The sequence below is a fragment of the Pogonomyrmex barbatus genome, unplaced genomic scaffold, assembly GCF_055798465.1.
Source record: "Pogonomyrmex barbatus isolate J1 unplaced genomic scaffold, ASM5579846v1 scaffold1, whole genome shotgun sequence".
Classification (NCBI taxonomy): Eukaryota; Metazoa; Arthropoda; class Insecta; order Hymenoptera; family Formicidae; genus Pogonomyrmex; species Pogonomyrmex barbatus.
Genome location: NW_028297098.1, coordinates 26,191,274 through 26,207,252, shown reverse-complemented (window position 1 = coordinate 26,207,252; position 15,979 = coordinate 26,191,274). Strand labels below are relative to the sequence as shown.

At 34.5% G+C, this 15,979-nt stretch overlaps 2 protein-coding genes across 2 annotated transcripts in view; one reads left to right on the top strand and one right to left on the bottom strand.

The window, feature by feature from the left end:
• LOC105432273 (uncharacterized) overlaps positions 1-12,798 on the top strand; it is a 46,555-nt gene extending 33,757 nt beyond the window's left edge. The window contains exons 4-5 of the mRNA XM_089085158.1: positions 10,143-10,485; positions 11,018-12,798. Of these exons, the coding sequence (XP_088941284.1) occupies positions 10,143-10,315 (173 nt within the window). The 3' untranslated portion in view covers positions 10,316-10,485; positions 11,018-12,798. The remainder of the gene's footprint in view (positions 1-10,142; positions 10,486-11,017) is intronic.
• A 1,506-nt stretch (positions 12,799-14,304) lies between these two features.
• Roc1a (Regulator of cullins 1a) lies at positions 14,305-15,813 on the bottom strand. Its single transcript, XM_011647012.3, has 5 exons — positions 15,647-15,813; positions 15,444-15,471; positions 15,192-15,313; positions 15,032-15,117; positions 14,305-14,634 (listed from the first exon to the last, which is right to left on the bottom strand). The coding sequence occupies exons 1-5, from the start codon at positions 15,737-15,739 to the stop codon at positions 14,622-14,624; spliced, it is 342 nt and encodes a 113-aa protein (XP_011645314.1). The 5' UTR covers positions 15,740-15,813; the 3' UTR covers positions 14,305-14,621.
• Between the last annotated feature and the right edge of the window lie 166 nt (positions 15,814-15,979).

The window sequence follows — 15,979 nt, the reverse complement described above, 5'->3', positions numbered from 1 at the left end:
AAAGTAATAAAATATTTACGTGTAAAAAGAGGTCACACTCGAAAATGGTAGATTTGAGAATTTCACTTAGAGTAATAAATTTTCGGAGTGGGAATCTAGGATTAATAATTCAGTACAGAAACTGATCTAGAGTATACCAATAATTTTATCTCAGGGATTTCGATTCATCGAATCAGGTAATTCCCGCTAAATCCCATCTATTCTTGTCAATATTTATATCCGCCATCAAATCAGCACGATTTTATTAACATTGTTGCTACTCGTGTTTAACGGAATTATAGCAATAACAATCAACATATGTTACGCCTTGCAAACCGGTCACGCTTCAGGCAAAGTCAACTTGCGTGTCATCGGTGGCGCTTCCAGCATGATACAATCGATAATGGCGATTAATAATACGGATATCATGATTATAATTAGTAGAATCATACGGGCGGCGAAACGGGAGAGGACTCGTCGTTTAGTGCGACAATAAATTTTCGCTGTTATCCGCGTCGGCGATTTGATCGACGTAAATTTCGTCGCAATTAAACGCGCTGCGCGAAACCGCATTTTGACCGAGGTGTCTCTCTATATATTCAACAATCGCTGCATCGCGTTTTGTAATATTTCAGCTCGAGAGAGACCAGGGCGAAACGCCAATGCAAACGGTAATAGCTTACTTCGATACACGTCCACCCTATGTAACACTTTTTTCAACGCCCACCATTTCCACGTGATTAAAGTCACTTGCATTCACAAGTGATTGATTTTTTTCGCAAACCAACTAAAGAAGTTAGAGAGACATTAACATAAAATATTCCTCCTCTATAGTATAGTAATCTTCGTCCTTCACACACATCTTCTGCAAATTGCTAAACTTTGTATAATCATCGTAATCAATGTCTCTTGATTTCTAACGATCTTATCATATCTTTTCAACACGATGGAAGAACGGTTCTCGACAGCGAAATTTTTCGGGGTCCCATCCCAGCCTGCGTTTCCGACGCGAGCAAATGGATAAAAGAAAACTTATCTCCGTATCTCTTTCTCTGTCTCTCTTTCACAAAGGGACATTCGCGCAGCGGGCTTTTGTGCGATTCGTATCGTCAGTGGTAGTTGGTAGCTGCTTGCAGCTTGCAACGCCATTACCGCCTTGCCTTGCCGGCGACAGAACTGAACTCGAGTGGCACATTACGGCTGTTTCTGTCGACTAACGCACCGATAGCGTCACCAGTTTCCACGATTCGTTCAACATAATTCAAACAAAAGTTCCCGAAGTTACGGCCGTTGTGTACTGCAGTCGGCATCATATGTACCTACGTCGAATCAATGCGCCGGGGAATTACAATCCAATGAGGTGAAGGTAAAAGGAAGAGACTGCGGTCGCCACTGCGACAAAGATGCTGCTTCAAGTGGTACTTTAACGTTATCAAAGTTATGTAAGCCTCATCTGTTCGTTTAATTATATTTTACAAAGAGAGACCTTTATCGTTTCGATCTTCGATAACAAGGAGAATAAATCTAGATAAAGTTACAGGTATAAAATCACGCAACAAATATTAGATTATCTTGAAAACTTATTATTATTATTATATTATATTTCTATTACGTACAAGGTTATCCATCAGACAGATTATCCATCTTTGCGCGTTAGTAAAAAATCAATTATAAATACTGATATGTTTGTCGATATCGGAGTACGCGTTCTTATTTTTCAGATCAAGAATTTAATTTCCTTTTCTAGCTGCATGTTAAATCGGTAACAAACTGTTTTCGATCTATTTGAACGTGTTCAATGCGAAACAAACGCAAAGAGAGAGAGAGAGAGAGAGAGAGAGAGAGAGAAGGGGAGGAGAAGGAGAGATCGATCAATCACTTCTCGCATAAAGAAGAGGGTGAAGAGTAACGCACAACAGTACGAATGAGAGAATTCTCGGATCTCTAGCGAGACCTTTTTGTCCTCGTTTCGCGAGGAGAAGGCAGAGAGATTGACTCCGGCAGAATCACTTTCTTATACTAGACGATTAAGCGAGCGGGCGGGCGTTTTGCTGCCACCGTAAGAAAGAAAGTTCTGCGCGTCGGCCTGCTAAAAATTCAAACGCCTGAATTTTCCCGGGAATAAATTTACAAGTTTCCCGGCCGAGAACAGCCGAGCAAATACATCGTGCCGAGCTTACCCGGCGCCGAGCAGCCAACGCGCGGACCAACTGGAAAGTTTGGCGCATTGTCAGCGAATAAACGGAAACGATTGTTGTGCGCGACGCTCGCGATGGGATGGAGGCTGGAACTTTGCGGACGCACGATGCGCATTTATTGGCGCTCACGATTGGCAACGAATGCGTCTCATGCGGGGTGACGTAAGTCAGAATAGCGTGGGACGTGCGAAATAAAAAGGCGTTTTAACACAATAACTCATTCAGAAAAAGAGAACGCGAGAAGAGTCGCGCGGCACGAAGTGCGAGATACTTCGTTGAACACTGTGGAGAATAACAACAAGAGGGAAGATTGCCATTCTCTCATCTTCATGAAAAATAAAAAACACTTTTAAACGCTGACGTGTACATAAAAGGAAACTAAATCGACATCGGATAAAACGGTTTCGATATCAAGATAGTATCTCGAATGAAATTATCCAATTGTTGTTTTTCTTTATAAAATTATCCTTATAAGTATTCGAAGATTATCGCAAACGCGGATGTTCCGTAAAAGAAAAAAAAAAAAGGTTTCGAAACTGATAATTATCTGTCAATTTAAACGCTGGCAGAAATATATCCTAATCACCGTGATAAATACTGAAAATTAGCCGCGGAATGATAATTTGGTTAAGGAAGATCAAACAAAGTGGTCCACCGTGGATTACAATCGGACACACGTGACTACAAGCGGAAACATTGCAGCACTTGGTCAATCATGGACATGCTTTGCGCGAGACTGCTTGTCGTAGTCGGAATAGCTGTGCCAGTCACGACCAGTCTTAACCACAGAGTACTAGTTGCTCCGAATCAGATCACTGGCGACATTGATGGACCGTGTGTGCATCTCCCGCTTACAACAGCATATCATCATTGTCCCCGTATACCTACTCTATTTCGTAATAAGCAAACAAGTTGAAGCCGAACTTGCGCAAATTTCTAATACTTGCGAATTATAAATGCCAACTGAATAACAAGAATATTGTAAATTATGAAAAGGATTATTTGCAATTTTATTTGTTTAGGAATATCGTTTAATAATTTTCTCGTTCAATAATTTTCAAAAGGATTAAATTATATTCTTTGCCAATTTAATACAAAATTAATACGTGAAATGAAAATTTGAGAACATGTGACACTTAACTCATGTTTGAATTTTATTTTGCTTATCCCATTTTCATTATAACACAATTTCATTATTGCAATTCGGTAAATTTTCTAGATTTTATAATATATCGAATAATTACCTCAATATCAATGTAGAATTTAATTTTTTGGTACTTTCAAAGCAAATTTCTTGTTCGATATATTTCCAGTTTTACGAGAATGCTCCTATCGATTTTATTTGACTTTAATAACGCATTCTGTCACGTGTCAATTAATGAGATAATCAAATAACGATCTTGAAAATGGTAATCGACGTTCGCGTAAAAAAAAATATATGTTCCATCGATTTGACGATTTCGCAGATTAAAATACGTGGCGATTTAAAACGTAGCAACAAGTTAGGACGAGCATACCGTTCTCGTATTGCGGAAAAAGCGTAACGGCACGTTTCGCAACAAAACAACAATGAGAGCCTTACACATCGCAAGCGAAGCAACCGGCTTTTGTCTGAGACTGGGTGCGGTGGTATTTGGCGCTGGCTCACTGGTATTTACTGGATTGCAAATTGGGGCGGAAATAGCTTCCGGCCTGTTCAGGGCGATTATACCGCGTGCTCTAGGCTGCTTCTGATCACGGCCCAGATCACTTCATATTCCTGAACGGCCTGAAGAATCGACAAGATCCAGCCGGCCACATTCGTAAGATTCGCGCCACTGTATTCGGATCGATGAATCTATGCGAATAACAACTTGCAAAAGAAAGTTTTCCGAGTTTTAAACAAAAGATAAAAAAAAAATTACGTGCGTTTGTATCGGGAAATCAATATACGATTATATCCGAGATGAAAGTATGTCACGTATGAAAACCAATATTTAATCATACTAATTATGGGATATTTAATCTATATAGTAAAATCTTAGAACTTTTTTATATTTAATCGCATAATATTGATGCTTAATTATCTGTTTAACATTTAATTCATAAATTTCTTTTACTCTCAACTATGACGATGTCACAAATCCTTTCTAATAAAAGATCGAACATATACTCTGAACATATAACGAACGAATTCTAAAAAAATTTAAATTAAAATTCTCTTCATATAGTTGACAAACTTTAATTTGTATTTTAAGAATATTTTATGTATCAAGATTATGACAATTGTCATTATATAAAAACTAGAACGCGGCGGTCGCAAAGAATGATTTTGTGCCACAACAATCGAGTACAAATGTAGACGATGCACGCATCTAATTATTATCATTATTATCCGGTTAATTTGAGTTCGATCGCGTGATGGTAACGGCCACTTTGAACGGTAGACTTGGAAGCATTCGCCTTACTATTCTATGCAAATCAAGGACAACTGATCGTTACGTAGATAGAGGATAATGGGAGGATGGGCATCATCGAAGCAGGAATTACATTCCGATAATCAATAAGCTTTTAATTCCGGCAAGCGTCGATTAACCATGCCCAGTATTTATCGAAGTCGAACGTGATATTTATCGGAGTGCGGCGCCCGATATTTATCGAGATCGCGGTTGCCGTATTTGTCAACGGGCCGTTGGATCCTGTTCGACGTATTTGCGAGAATCCCCCTTGTTCCCTCCCCGAAGTCGTCCGACCATCGCCATCGAAATTATTTCAGCGCGTAAGTGATGTGAACTTTTAATCGCCGAGATAGTGTCAGTATTGATTGATAACGGGGATGTTTGCCGCGATAAAATTGCACCGGCACCTTTCCGAAGAATCAAAATTTTTGTACCAATGGACACGACAAAATCGATTTGTGTTAACAATTGACTCGTATAATTGAATAATTTTCAATACACACATAGTCTACAATGCATAGACAATTGATATATTATATTTTAATATATATATATATATATATATATATATATATATATATATATATTTTCATTAAAAGTAGAAATAATTATACGCGTTCAAAGCAGCGAAATATGAATTAAAACATATATATAAACAATTGAATTTGTATTAGGTATATATAATATAAATAATTATATTACAATATATATAATTTTATTGTATATACGTAATTATAATAATATTATAAGATAACTTATATCTGCATTGATATTGCATTGATATTGCAAAAAAGTTATATTAAATTGTTTAGAAAAACAATTTAAGTTTTATCTGAAATGCAATCTATAATTATAATATTACATTATTTTCATATCATATATTTATTGCCCTAAAAGTTTTTTTAAATTAACGTTAATTTAACGTTATTAATTTAACATTACCTAGAAGAAACTGTCCTGCATCCTGATTTCTTAGAAGTTTTTATAAAAAATCGCTAACTAAAATAAAATTTTATCAGTAAATATCGAAAAATATTTCAATAATGTTATAATTGGATTTACTCCATCTACATACAGTTACTTTCTTCCGAATCATAATCCGATATGTCAGTAACAGAGAATACAAATTTTATTGAGTAAGATCGATTTTGTATATATTTGCTTCGGGGTGAATAAACTTCGCAAGAATAGAAAAATGGAAGATTGCGCGATGACCAAAAAGGACGGTTCGCGAAATTGATGGAGATACGTACTTTTATCGACGTACTCGAAAAAGACAGACGGCTACAACGCTGAAGCGGGCCGGCGCTCGACAGTTTGATACGGTTTACGGTAAACACATTTCGGTGGCAATCACGTCATGGGGCAAGCAAGCAAGTAGCAAGCAAGCAAGCAAGCAAGCAAGCAAGACTAGTTGAGCCGAAGAGTACGTGATGCGTCCTAGGTTGGGGAAGGTGCGCGAGTGGTCGCTGAAGAGCTCTTAACCGACCCTTTGTTGTCCCTGCCATCCCCACTTCTGTCATCACGCAAGGGACGACGGTGGGGCTGGTATGGGGGTTAAAGGGTGACCTCGCTCTTGGCCAAAGGCCTCTGATTTACTTAGCCTATGGAGTGCTCTCTCGGAGACTCGCCCGCACTAAGAATACCGTGTACGGAATGATCGACAACAACTATCGTACGATACTTTAATAGCACATGCTGAAGATTAATTAATTTAAAGTCTCTAATGCGTAAATATTGAGAACATAATAGTTTTCAAATGGGTTTCAAATTAAAAACAATCAGGCATTTGATTTATCGAAATGGCATAGAGTACGCGGGTGCAATCTATAATTACGCGAACACAATGTCGATCTGTCATCTTTTATTTATTTTATTTGCTTAAATAATATTGATTTTCATTATTATTAATTTTTAGCTAATTTTGTCTTTATGTAATTTTTTATTTTTTAAATTTCGTTGCGATGACCTAAATTATTACAGTAATTATGTATAATTTTTTAATTTAAAAACCTGTATTTATATTATGCATATCCGAAAACGAATACTTTTTTATGATACAAATTATAATACAATTATGTAATACCATTTAAAAATCGTTGATTTCTCTGATTTTTCCCCAGTCGCTCTTCGTTAATATTAATATGAGTTTGTTCATATGTTAATTATACTTTTCTATACAAATTTTTTTATCAATATGGCATTGATATCTTATTAATTTTAAATACTGAATATTAATATCAATCTTATAAAAAATTATATCTAGAAAATAGAGATTAAATTTAAAATGTAATATTTCGTATACTAAATACGTAAATATATCAACGTAAATATATCTATTATAAATTTTTACCATCATTATTTATAATATCATTGTCATTTTGAGTATAATAAGGGAAATATTTCAATATCAAATATTTTAAATATCTGAACAATTTTGAGATAATTTATATTAACAACTTTTTTCTTTTGCCATTAAATATTTTTATTAGATTCATTATGTTTTATATTTTATATCATATAATATATCAATTATGACAATATCTATATGTATACATAAGTGACTAGCGTAAAAAATTAAAACAGAACTGGTGTATTATAAAAATAATTAAGAATTATTGATGTGTTTAAAATATATATTTTTAAATAACAGATATTTTCCGGATTTTGAAATCATTTTTATTTTACGTAAATAAATTAACTTTTTTTATGTATTTTTGCCAAACATACTCGTAATGTGAAATATTTTTTATCTTTTTTCATTCATATAAGTTTTAATTCTCTATAAATTTCAAGTAATTTGTGTACTTCGTAATTAATATTCTGCTGCATAATAATACATCAAAATATCCCAATAAATGACCAAATCGGTCAATGATGCATTGATAATAAGCTCTATTTTATGAGCTTTCATATATATTCGTTCTTGTTCATACAATAAATCGACATACAATAAATGATTATATTCCAGAGTTAAATATTTTGAATAACGTTCCATGTATTTTAAGGCACACAATGGATCTATGAGATATACATATATATATATATATATATATATATATATATATATATATATATATATATATGATACCCTTTTATTATAATATTACTTTTAGTGTATCATAGAAACAAATAATAAATAAAGTTATTAAACAATTTGTTAAATTAAAGTAATTAAAAGTATGTAACACAATATACACAAAATATTTAGTCTATTATGATACTTATTATAAATTTAAATTTTTATGCATTAAAATATAGTCGCCAAAAAATGATTTTTATATATAAATCTTTAATTTTTAATTCATCACTTCATATTTTATACGTTATATTTTAAATTATAAATCCATTGTACCTCTTGAGAATAAAATAAAAAAATAATACAACTTACCGAAACGATGCACAAGTAGAAAGTGATGAAAATAAGTTATTAATTCTATAATTACTCCGCGTCGTCACTCAGGATTTCTTCTCCGCTCACGTTTTCCACTTCTCATTGTTTCACAATGACATAAACAACATTCACTCGTGAAAACATGGTTAATTGTGTAATAGCAACGGTTGCTTTTCACCCTAATATTACGTGATGCAGTTAATAAGGTCGCGCTTAATGGCTAATTAGAATAGATCGAAAATATAGTCAAAATTTAATATCATGTACAAGCGTAAACGCATATATTTTGAATATTTTGAATAAATTCCACGAAATGCATGTATTATTAATAAATACAATACGGTATATCATGACTTTTCATTATTTAAATTAGACTATTCTACTCCGACTACTAGTTGTGTAATTTGAATGAGTGTAGAATCTGCTCTTTCTTTCGATTAACAAATATTACAAATTACGATGAAATCATAAAAAAGTCATAAAAAAGTCAAGATGTCGAAATGTATTCGAGCATCGAGAATAATCGTACAATTCCCGTTCGCTGTCGCCTCGAATGAATTCACGTGAAATAACTACTTCGACAATTAATAGTCGCCTCGATACGCGCGCGAATCGACAGTCGTAATAATGACGATCCCGTTTTTGACTGTCTTTCAGTGCTCATCGTATCTCGATCGTATCTCGAGGAAAGAATGCGAAGAAATAGCGCGTTGCTGCCTTCCTGCTCGAGTGTCGCTGCGCGAATGGTAGCGTTACAACCTTGCGTTACAACCTTGTATACATACACACAACGCGCTGCGTAACTATGTCGCAAAAAAGCAACAATAAATACCAACTATCGAGTACGAACCATGCCGACTATTACATTACAAAATATTCAACGTGCTACAAAATAAACATCATACCATTCGAATATACCATTCTCTTGTATATATTTCAAGTATCTAATTTGAACGAGCTATATCTACATATGAATATGTACATCTTATGTAACTTTATCATACTTAACTCTAGGATGGATACAGGGGTAATCCATTTAGGCGCAATCCTAATTGTTTTTAAAATTGCCTCTTGTTTTATTATCTAAGAGTTGTCATGAGCCATAGTTTATTAAACGATGTTTTCTTAGAGTGTGAATAAAGTTTTTCTATATTCAAGTTATGATATCGCCGTTTTCATTATGGGATGATTTACTATCCCATGTATCCGGTCTAGAATCATGTAAAACCTCTCGTTTTTAATCGAAAAATATTTAACACTAAGCTTAATTTCTGTTTTCTAAACGCAATTTCGAAAGCTTAGTCATAATGTTTAATCCTTGAAAATGATATATAATATCAATGCTGCACTATAAAAATTTATATAATTTATAATATTATGTAAATGTAATTTCTATAATGAAAATGCTCAATAGTTTACGAATATAAATGGCACAAGTAATAAATTAACATTCATTATTAATATCGTTGTGCCAAATTTTTATCTTCTGAAGGAATTCTCTGGAAGGAATGAAATTGCGTGATTTTAATAAATCGATAATTGTGATTTTAATAAGATGATGAGATTAAATCGCCGCAAAAAGATGCGGCAACTTAATCTCGTTTTCTCAATTTATGGGAGAGAGAATCACACAATTTTATTCCTTTCAAATTATAAGAAAAAAGTAAAACATAGTAATAATAATATACTAATTTCTACAGTGATTAAGATAATAAAATAAACTTAATTTTATTAATTAGATAAATATTACTATTTATTAATTAGATAAATATTAGACTTAATATTAGATTAGATAGTTAATATTAGATTTAATAGTTAAAATAATTGTCTATTTAAATTTTTATTTTCTAATAGAAATATTTAAAATTTAATAAATATTTAAAACTTTTCGTAATAACTAAAATTTAATAAATAGTTAACTTGTTAATGCTGTTATACATTTTATATCTATCAATAAAAAAATAAGAAAGTGACTGACTAACGAGCAATAAAAATTAATAACGAATGACAGATCGAGCTCGATACGAGCAAAAAACATAATTATAAAATGTCTCAAATTAAATAAATTTCGCAGTTTTGATTTTCTTCCTTATATTACGTGGCGACACATAATGTCTTAAGAAATATTAAAAGGAAGGAAACTGACGACGGCAACCGGAAATTCGCCACGAGAAGGCAAAGAGGCGGCCAAGAGGAAGCCAGGAAGCAAGGAGGCCAGACAACCCCTTCGCGTGATAAGAAACTCAGAGAGAGGGAAAGAATATCACCAAGTCAGTCGGTGCCCTTTGTTTTTCTCGCGCATCTAACGAGGATTTACCGTTGTTACAACTACCCGCGTTCTCGGCAGTCGCCACCATCACGGACGCAGCATCGGTGTGAAGATCTCTCGATGCCGGGGAAAAACGGTGGTATCTCGGTTCCGGCAGGAGTCGTAAGGATAAAGCAACGACGCTGTCTCCCGCAGGAACCAATTTAGGTACGCTCTCGGACAGATTTAAATCAAATCAGCCACACCGCTATATTTGCGAAAATTAATCCGCGACGAGCTGTCTTCCGAGTTTTTCTCCCGGAAAAATAGTGGTATTGCAAAAGTTCTTAATTTTGTGGCTTAAATTGTTATAACCGACTCATCATCGTTATCTGTTATCTCTATGTTTAACGATAAATATTAAATCGCTTTGCTCGGTTAAAAAATTTGAAAGTAACAGTTTGTAATACACAAAGAAAGAATAAAGGACTGCGAGTTTAATCTTTCTTTTATATTTCACTTCAAAATAAAAAAATACGAAGGATAACAATAATAACGATCGGAAGTTGACATCGAAACTCGAAACATTAATTAATTATTATTTCATTATTCATAACTCTTTTACATTTCACATAATTCTATTCTTAGAAATATTTATATTAATATGACAGATTTGGGTCTATTTATTCCTTTATTTATATTTTCTTTTTCAATTTGTCATTGTCTAATTATTTCATCTAATTACTCGCATTATTTTCAGTCCTGTCAACTGTTTGAGAATAACCTACGGCCAGAGGAGAAATCTCTCGATTTATCAGCGCACTCATCCCTGAGTCGCATCGACAATCTCGGCTGATTCGAAAGTCTGCGGCGCGAGGAGGAACAAGTAGAAAAGGACGACGGCGATCGCGGCTTGGCGTGGGGCGACGAGGTGAAGGAAGTCTTGATATATCTGCCAAACACAAGAGGCCCGAACACCTCGGCGGGATTTATCGGGACTACGGATAATGGATGGCTTCGTGCAGCCACCGAGGATGCCGTTTTTTTTTGTTTTTTTTTTTTTTTTTTTTTTTTTTTTAAATAATACAATGCAGAACGCTGAAAAATTCCTGATTTTTGCGATAACCGCGGCTACTCGAAAATGTGACAAATATAATGGAGATTACCGAAAAACTGTCGATTCCGTTTGTTAAGTGAAGCCGTTACAAATGATTCTGTTAATCCTGATTTGATATATTTACCATATCATTCATCAAAACCACGATAAAAAGATGAGTTATCTTTATATCAAATAAATGTTTATCCTGCTTAACAAATTCTGCTTGAAACTATTTTGAAAAGTTTTGAACAACACGCCAAGTTAAAGAAATGTGAGAATCTTTTACATTTTTCACAAAAGTATATGTTACATGCATAATTATGATAAATGCGCACTGTGCTTTTAGTTTATCGAGATAAAAAATTGTGATAATATGTAAAATATACTTTCGCATCTCCTGTCTCAAACGCGAATACTATATAAGAGAGTGAAAGAAAACACGTGGCTATTTCAACGTAAAGAAAACATGTGACTATTTCAACGTAAAGAGCGTAGTTACGGCGGTAACGTTAAAACTCAAAGGATTTCGGCGATTCGGGCTTCAGGTGTAGCACAGTGATGACAGCTTAACAGCCTTAACCGGCTTTCCAGAGCAAATTTACCTCTAGAAAGTAGATTTACACTAAGATTTAAGTGGAAGCAGGAACGTTCGGGCGGACGAACCGCGAGACAAAAACCGCGAAGGCACTGTCGCCGGATTGGATCCACCGCGGGAACGTATTTAATTCGATTGGACTTTGCCGCCGCCGCTGCCACCGTCGGATCTGAAGTAAGAAGGGTGTGAAGAGCGGGATGGCTCTTACCAAGAGAGGGGGGGAGGGTGAGAGAACCTCTGTTTCCGCCGGAAATGAGGCCCTTGCTACCATCCCGCGTCGCCCCGCACCAGCGACCTACTCTTCCTATCAACTTTTCCTCCTCTCCTCCCTTTCTCCTACCTTTCTTCGTCTCCGCCGTCATCGAGGATGAAAATCGTATTTATATCCCATCTCTCGCGCGCCCAGGTAAATATTACGGGCAGGTGTACGCACCTGCCACTACGAGCTGTGACAAACAAGATCCACGACGCCGAAAAATCGACGCTCTCGTCGCTACTCTCGACACACCAACCCAGCCACGCTTAGATATTTTTACGCTCGTAAATTACGAGCATGGCAACGAGAAATTGAAGCAATGAGACCAAAAACCTCCGGTTTACTTGTCACAAGGCAGACATGTTAGTAGTTTACGCTCAGGATTAAGAAGTAATTGCGAATTTAAAATTAAAAAGTAATAATTAAATATCCTGAACAAAGAACCGAGTTTTAACGCCGTAATATAAAGACCGACTTTTATTACGAACTCTGAGGAAACTTAATTCATATAGCTGCGATATTTAGATACTCGGCTTGAATATTTCTCTCTATGTTGTATATACATAATAGCTAATAAAAATATGAATAAGATTAGTAGTTTTATTCATATGTTAGAAGAACAATAAAGATTAATAAATCGATTAAAATTTTAGTCTCTATGCTGATGTTGATTTTGCACATATATAACTATTTTCTAATGTCTCTTTGCCTACATATTTTTATTATATTTTCTAAATAATTCAGGAAGTTAGATCAAGTCCACTTCGCGAAACAATGCTCACGGAAATATTTCTCCATCCCTCGAAATATCCGCTCGCAGCGAGGTACATCTCATTTCTCATTACGAACGCAAATTAATTCGAACTTTGATATAAAGTAATATAAAATCCGTCCAATGATCCGAATCAACCAATCGGCCGAGCCACCCACGGGTTCTCCCCGTTAGGTGTGCGCTTTCCCCGAGAGAGACTGAAGGTGATCTCGCCCCTTCTCACGCCTCACTATTCATAAGTCCTCTTAGAACAGGTGAGGACTGTAGTTACTTCTTTCTCTCTCTCTCTCTCTCTCTCTTTCTTTTTCTTTATTTTTTTTGTCCCGCACACGAATCCCCGAATAAGGCGGCAAGATCTAGAGCCAGACGACGGAGAATCGAGATGGAAGTAGCTTACCATTGCTCTCTCTAGGCAGACCGGCTCTCCTTTCCCCGGCCATCCTGCGAGAAGATGTAATTTTCGCTGTATGCCCAGATTAGAAGCCAGCTCATCGGGACTACCCCCGGTAGTTCCGCCTACCTGATAAGTATTGCCTGCCCTACGCCAGCCTCCTACTGAATGCCCTAGAACTGGAAAAGGGATTCGAGAGATGATCTTGGTACGATCGATCGGTCTTACGACGTGACGTCACGGACGACGATGGTTGCCCGTTATATCTCGTTAAGGAGCTATGTATTCGCATAGACATGGATTTGCAGAATCGCCTTGAGCGTAATGAAGATCTATTAATTGAACTATATTAAATAAATGTCATTGCTATTAATACTTAAGCTTAAGGCGAACCAGATAAGCCGTGTATGACATCTCGTTTAAACAAAGCAGTGAACTATTAAAAAGATATAATGATCAATTTAATATATGAGTCTTCGAATTGCATAAAACGAGAAATTTTTTTCAAATCGATTGATATCAGAATTAAAGTTATTGGATCAAAAGGAGAGTGTAATAGTAGCAGCATGCGTTCAGAGGTAAAAAGAGTAATGCTTTTACCCCCTACTCCTTTCGTATTCACTTCACATGATTCTTGCGACAGAACGGGACGAAACTTTTGCTAGACGAAATCTCTGAAAGATCGGATAATCGGATTAATCAAAGTTACGGTTAAAAGAATCTTTATAAAAAATACAAATTAAAATATTAAATACTTTAAAAAAAAATACAAATAACTAATATACAATGCTAATGTATCTAAAAATGCATGTTTGATCAAAAATATCAAAAATTGATCATATCAAAATTTAATTTAATATTCCATAATATTTCAAAATTAGAGATTGACGTTTAAAAAAATAACGACAGGAATAATGTGGATAAATCATCGGAAGCATGTGAACAATTTTCATTTATTATAAGACTTATAATCTATACAAAAAAATTACATAATTGAATAATTTGATGATGATTGTGATTGTTTTAATTAATTTTGTTTGCAATTGAAATTTTTATAACAAAAAATTAGTTGATTAGTCTATATATAAGTTCTCCTATTTTTCTGCTCTTATTTTTTTCCTATTTTCACTTCATATGTTCGTCACTTTCTTACAAAGTATTTTTTATGAAGAGAATCTCCTAGTATACTTGTATTATATTTAATATAAATAGCAGCACAGATTTCTGGCTAATACAGTTGAATATATCCAATTAATGACCATATCTGTAAATAGAAATGACAAAATTATAAAAAATTTAATTATTTCAGAATTGACACAGAAACAAGTGTAGTAGATCTTATTAACATGTAAAAATTTATATTTTAAAATCTTATTAAGGATAAAACTAAACTCTTAAAGTATTTTCAGCGTCATCATCACTATACAAATCACAATGTATACCAGACAAATATAGAGAACAAATACCATTCAATATAAACTGTATCATATAAAATTAATTAAATTAATTATTAATAATTTGGTATTGTTAAGGTGTTACAGATATCTGTTTATAAATTTTTAAATTTAACATTTCTAATTTGAATTTTTTATTTTGAGAATAAGATAAAAATATGTATGTATATACATGAAAGTTATATTTCATCAAACAAGTTTACTTACTTTTGAAATTCCCATTCACGATTATCAAGTGGACAGACTTGTCGTGTCTTCAACCAACGTGAAATACAATGAAAATGAAAGGCATGCTGAAAATAATAACAGGTGATTACTGTGAGCTCTGAAATCTTAATGATACTAACATCAAAATTGTCAAATTTACATTGCATACACCCCAGGCTACTGTGCATTCCTCACTAGTAGCAGATGCTTGATTCGCCTGACATTCAATACAGAGATCCATGATATGATTACGACAAATAGCACAATTGTCCACGACGATATCTGAAGGACATATGCAAAAGATTGATGTTAAATAAGTAAAATATGTATAATAAAGATGTTAAATAATCTCATTATATCTATTATATTGCATCTCAAAGACTGCATAATCATAATACTTAATCATTCTTACCCCAAGCCCACAGAGCCACCGCGTTCCACTGAAAAAAATGTAATCATGTTTAATCGCTCAAAAAGATAACAAAACGCACGTGTGTCAAGAAATAGAGTGAAGTGATAAAGCGTAAATGAGGTTAGGAATTACATTTGCAAGCCGCGCGGCGACTACGAGTAAAATTAATTTTATATAATCCATACTGCGTGATTCTCACTTACTTTCTTCACTTCGAAACGCTTCTTTTCGCCTTTTCCGCTGCTGGAGGTCGGCAAATCACAATCATCATCGTCGATTTCCATGGTCGTGGCCATTTTATAATTTTAAAGCGTCGGATAAAGCAGTGTTACAGAACGTGCGACTGTTACCGACAACGACCAAATGACGTCTACCGAAAGCGGAGTATAAAAAAAGCGGGATAAATACACTATACTTAAGTCTTGCGTACAATGGAGGGAATATTAGGAACAGGAAATATCAAATTTTAGAAATGAAAATTTGAAATGAAGATCAAACGTTACACACAATAGACATAAATAAGTATAAGATATAGC

Excerpts from the sequence above, each read along its gene's own strand:
- Roc1a (XM_011647012.3), bottom strand. The coding sequence starts at position 15,739 with ATGGCCACGACCATGGAAATCGACGATGATGATTGTGATTTGCCGACC. Across the intron at positions 15,472-15,646 it reads AGCGTTTCGAAGTGAAGAAA|TGGAACGCGGTGGCTCTGTG; the intron begins GTAAGTGAGAAT and ends CATTTTTTTCAG. Across the intron at positions 15,314-15,443 it reads GGTGGCTCTGTGGGCTTGGG|ATATCGTCGTGGACAATTGT; the intron begins GTAAGAATGATT and ends TATGTCCTTCAG.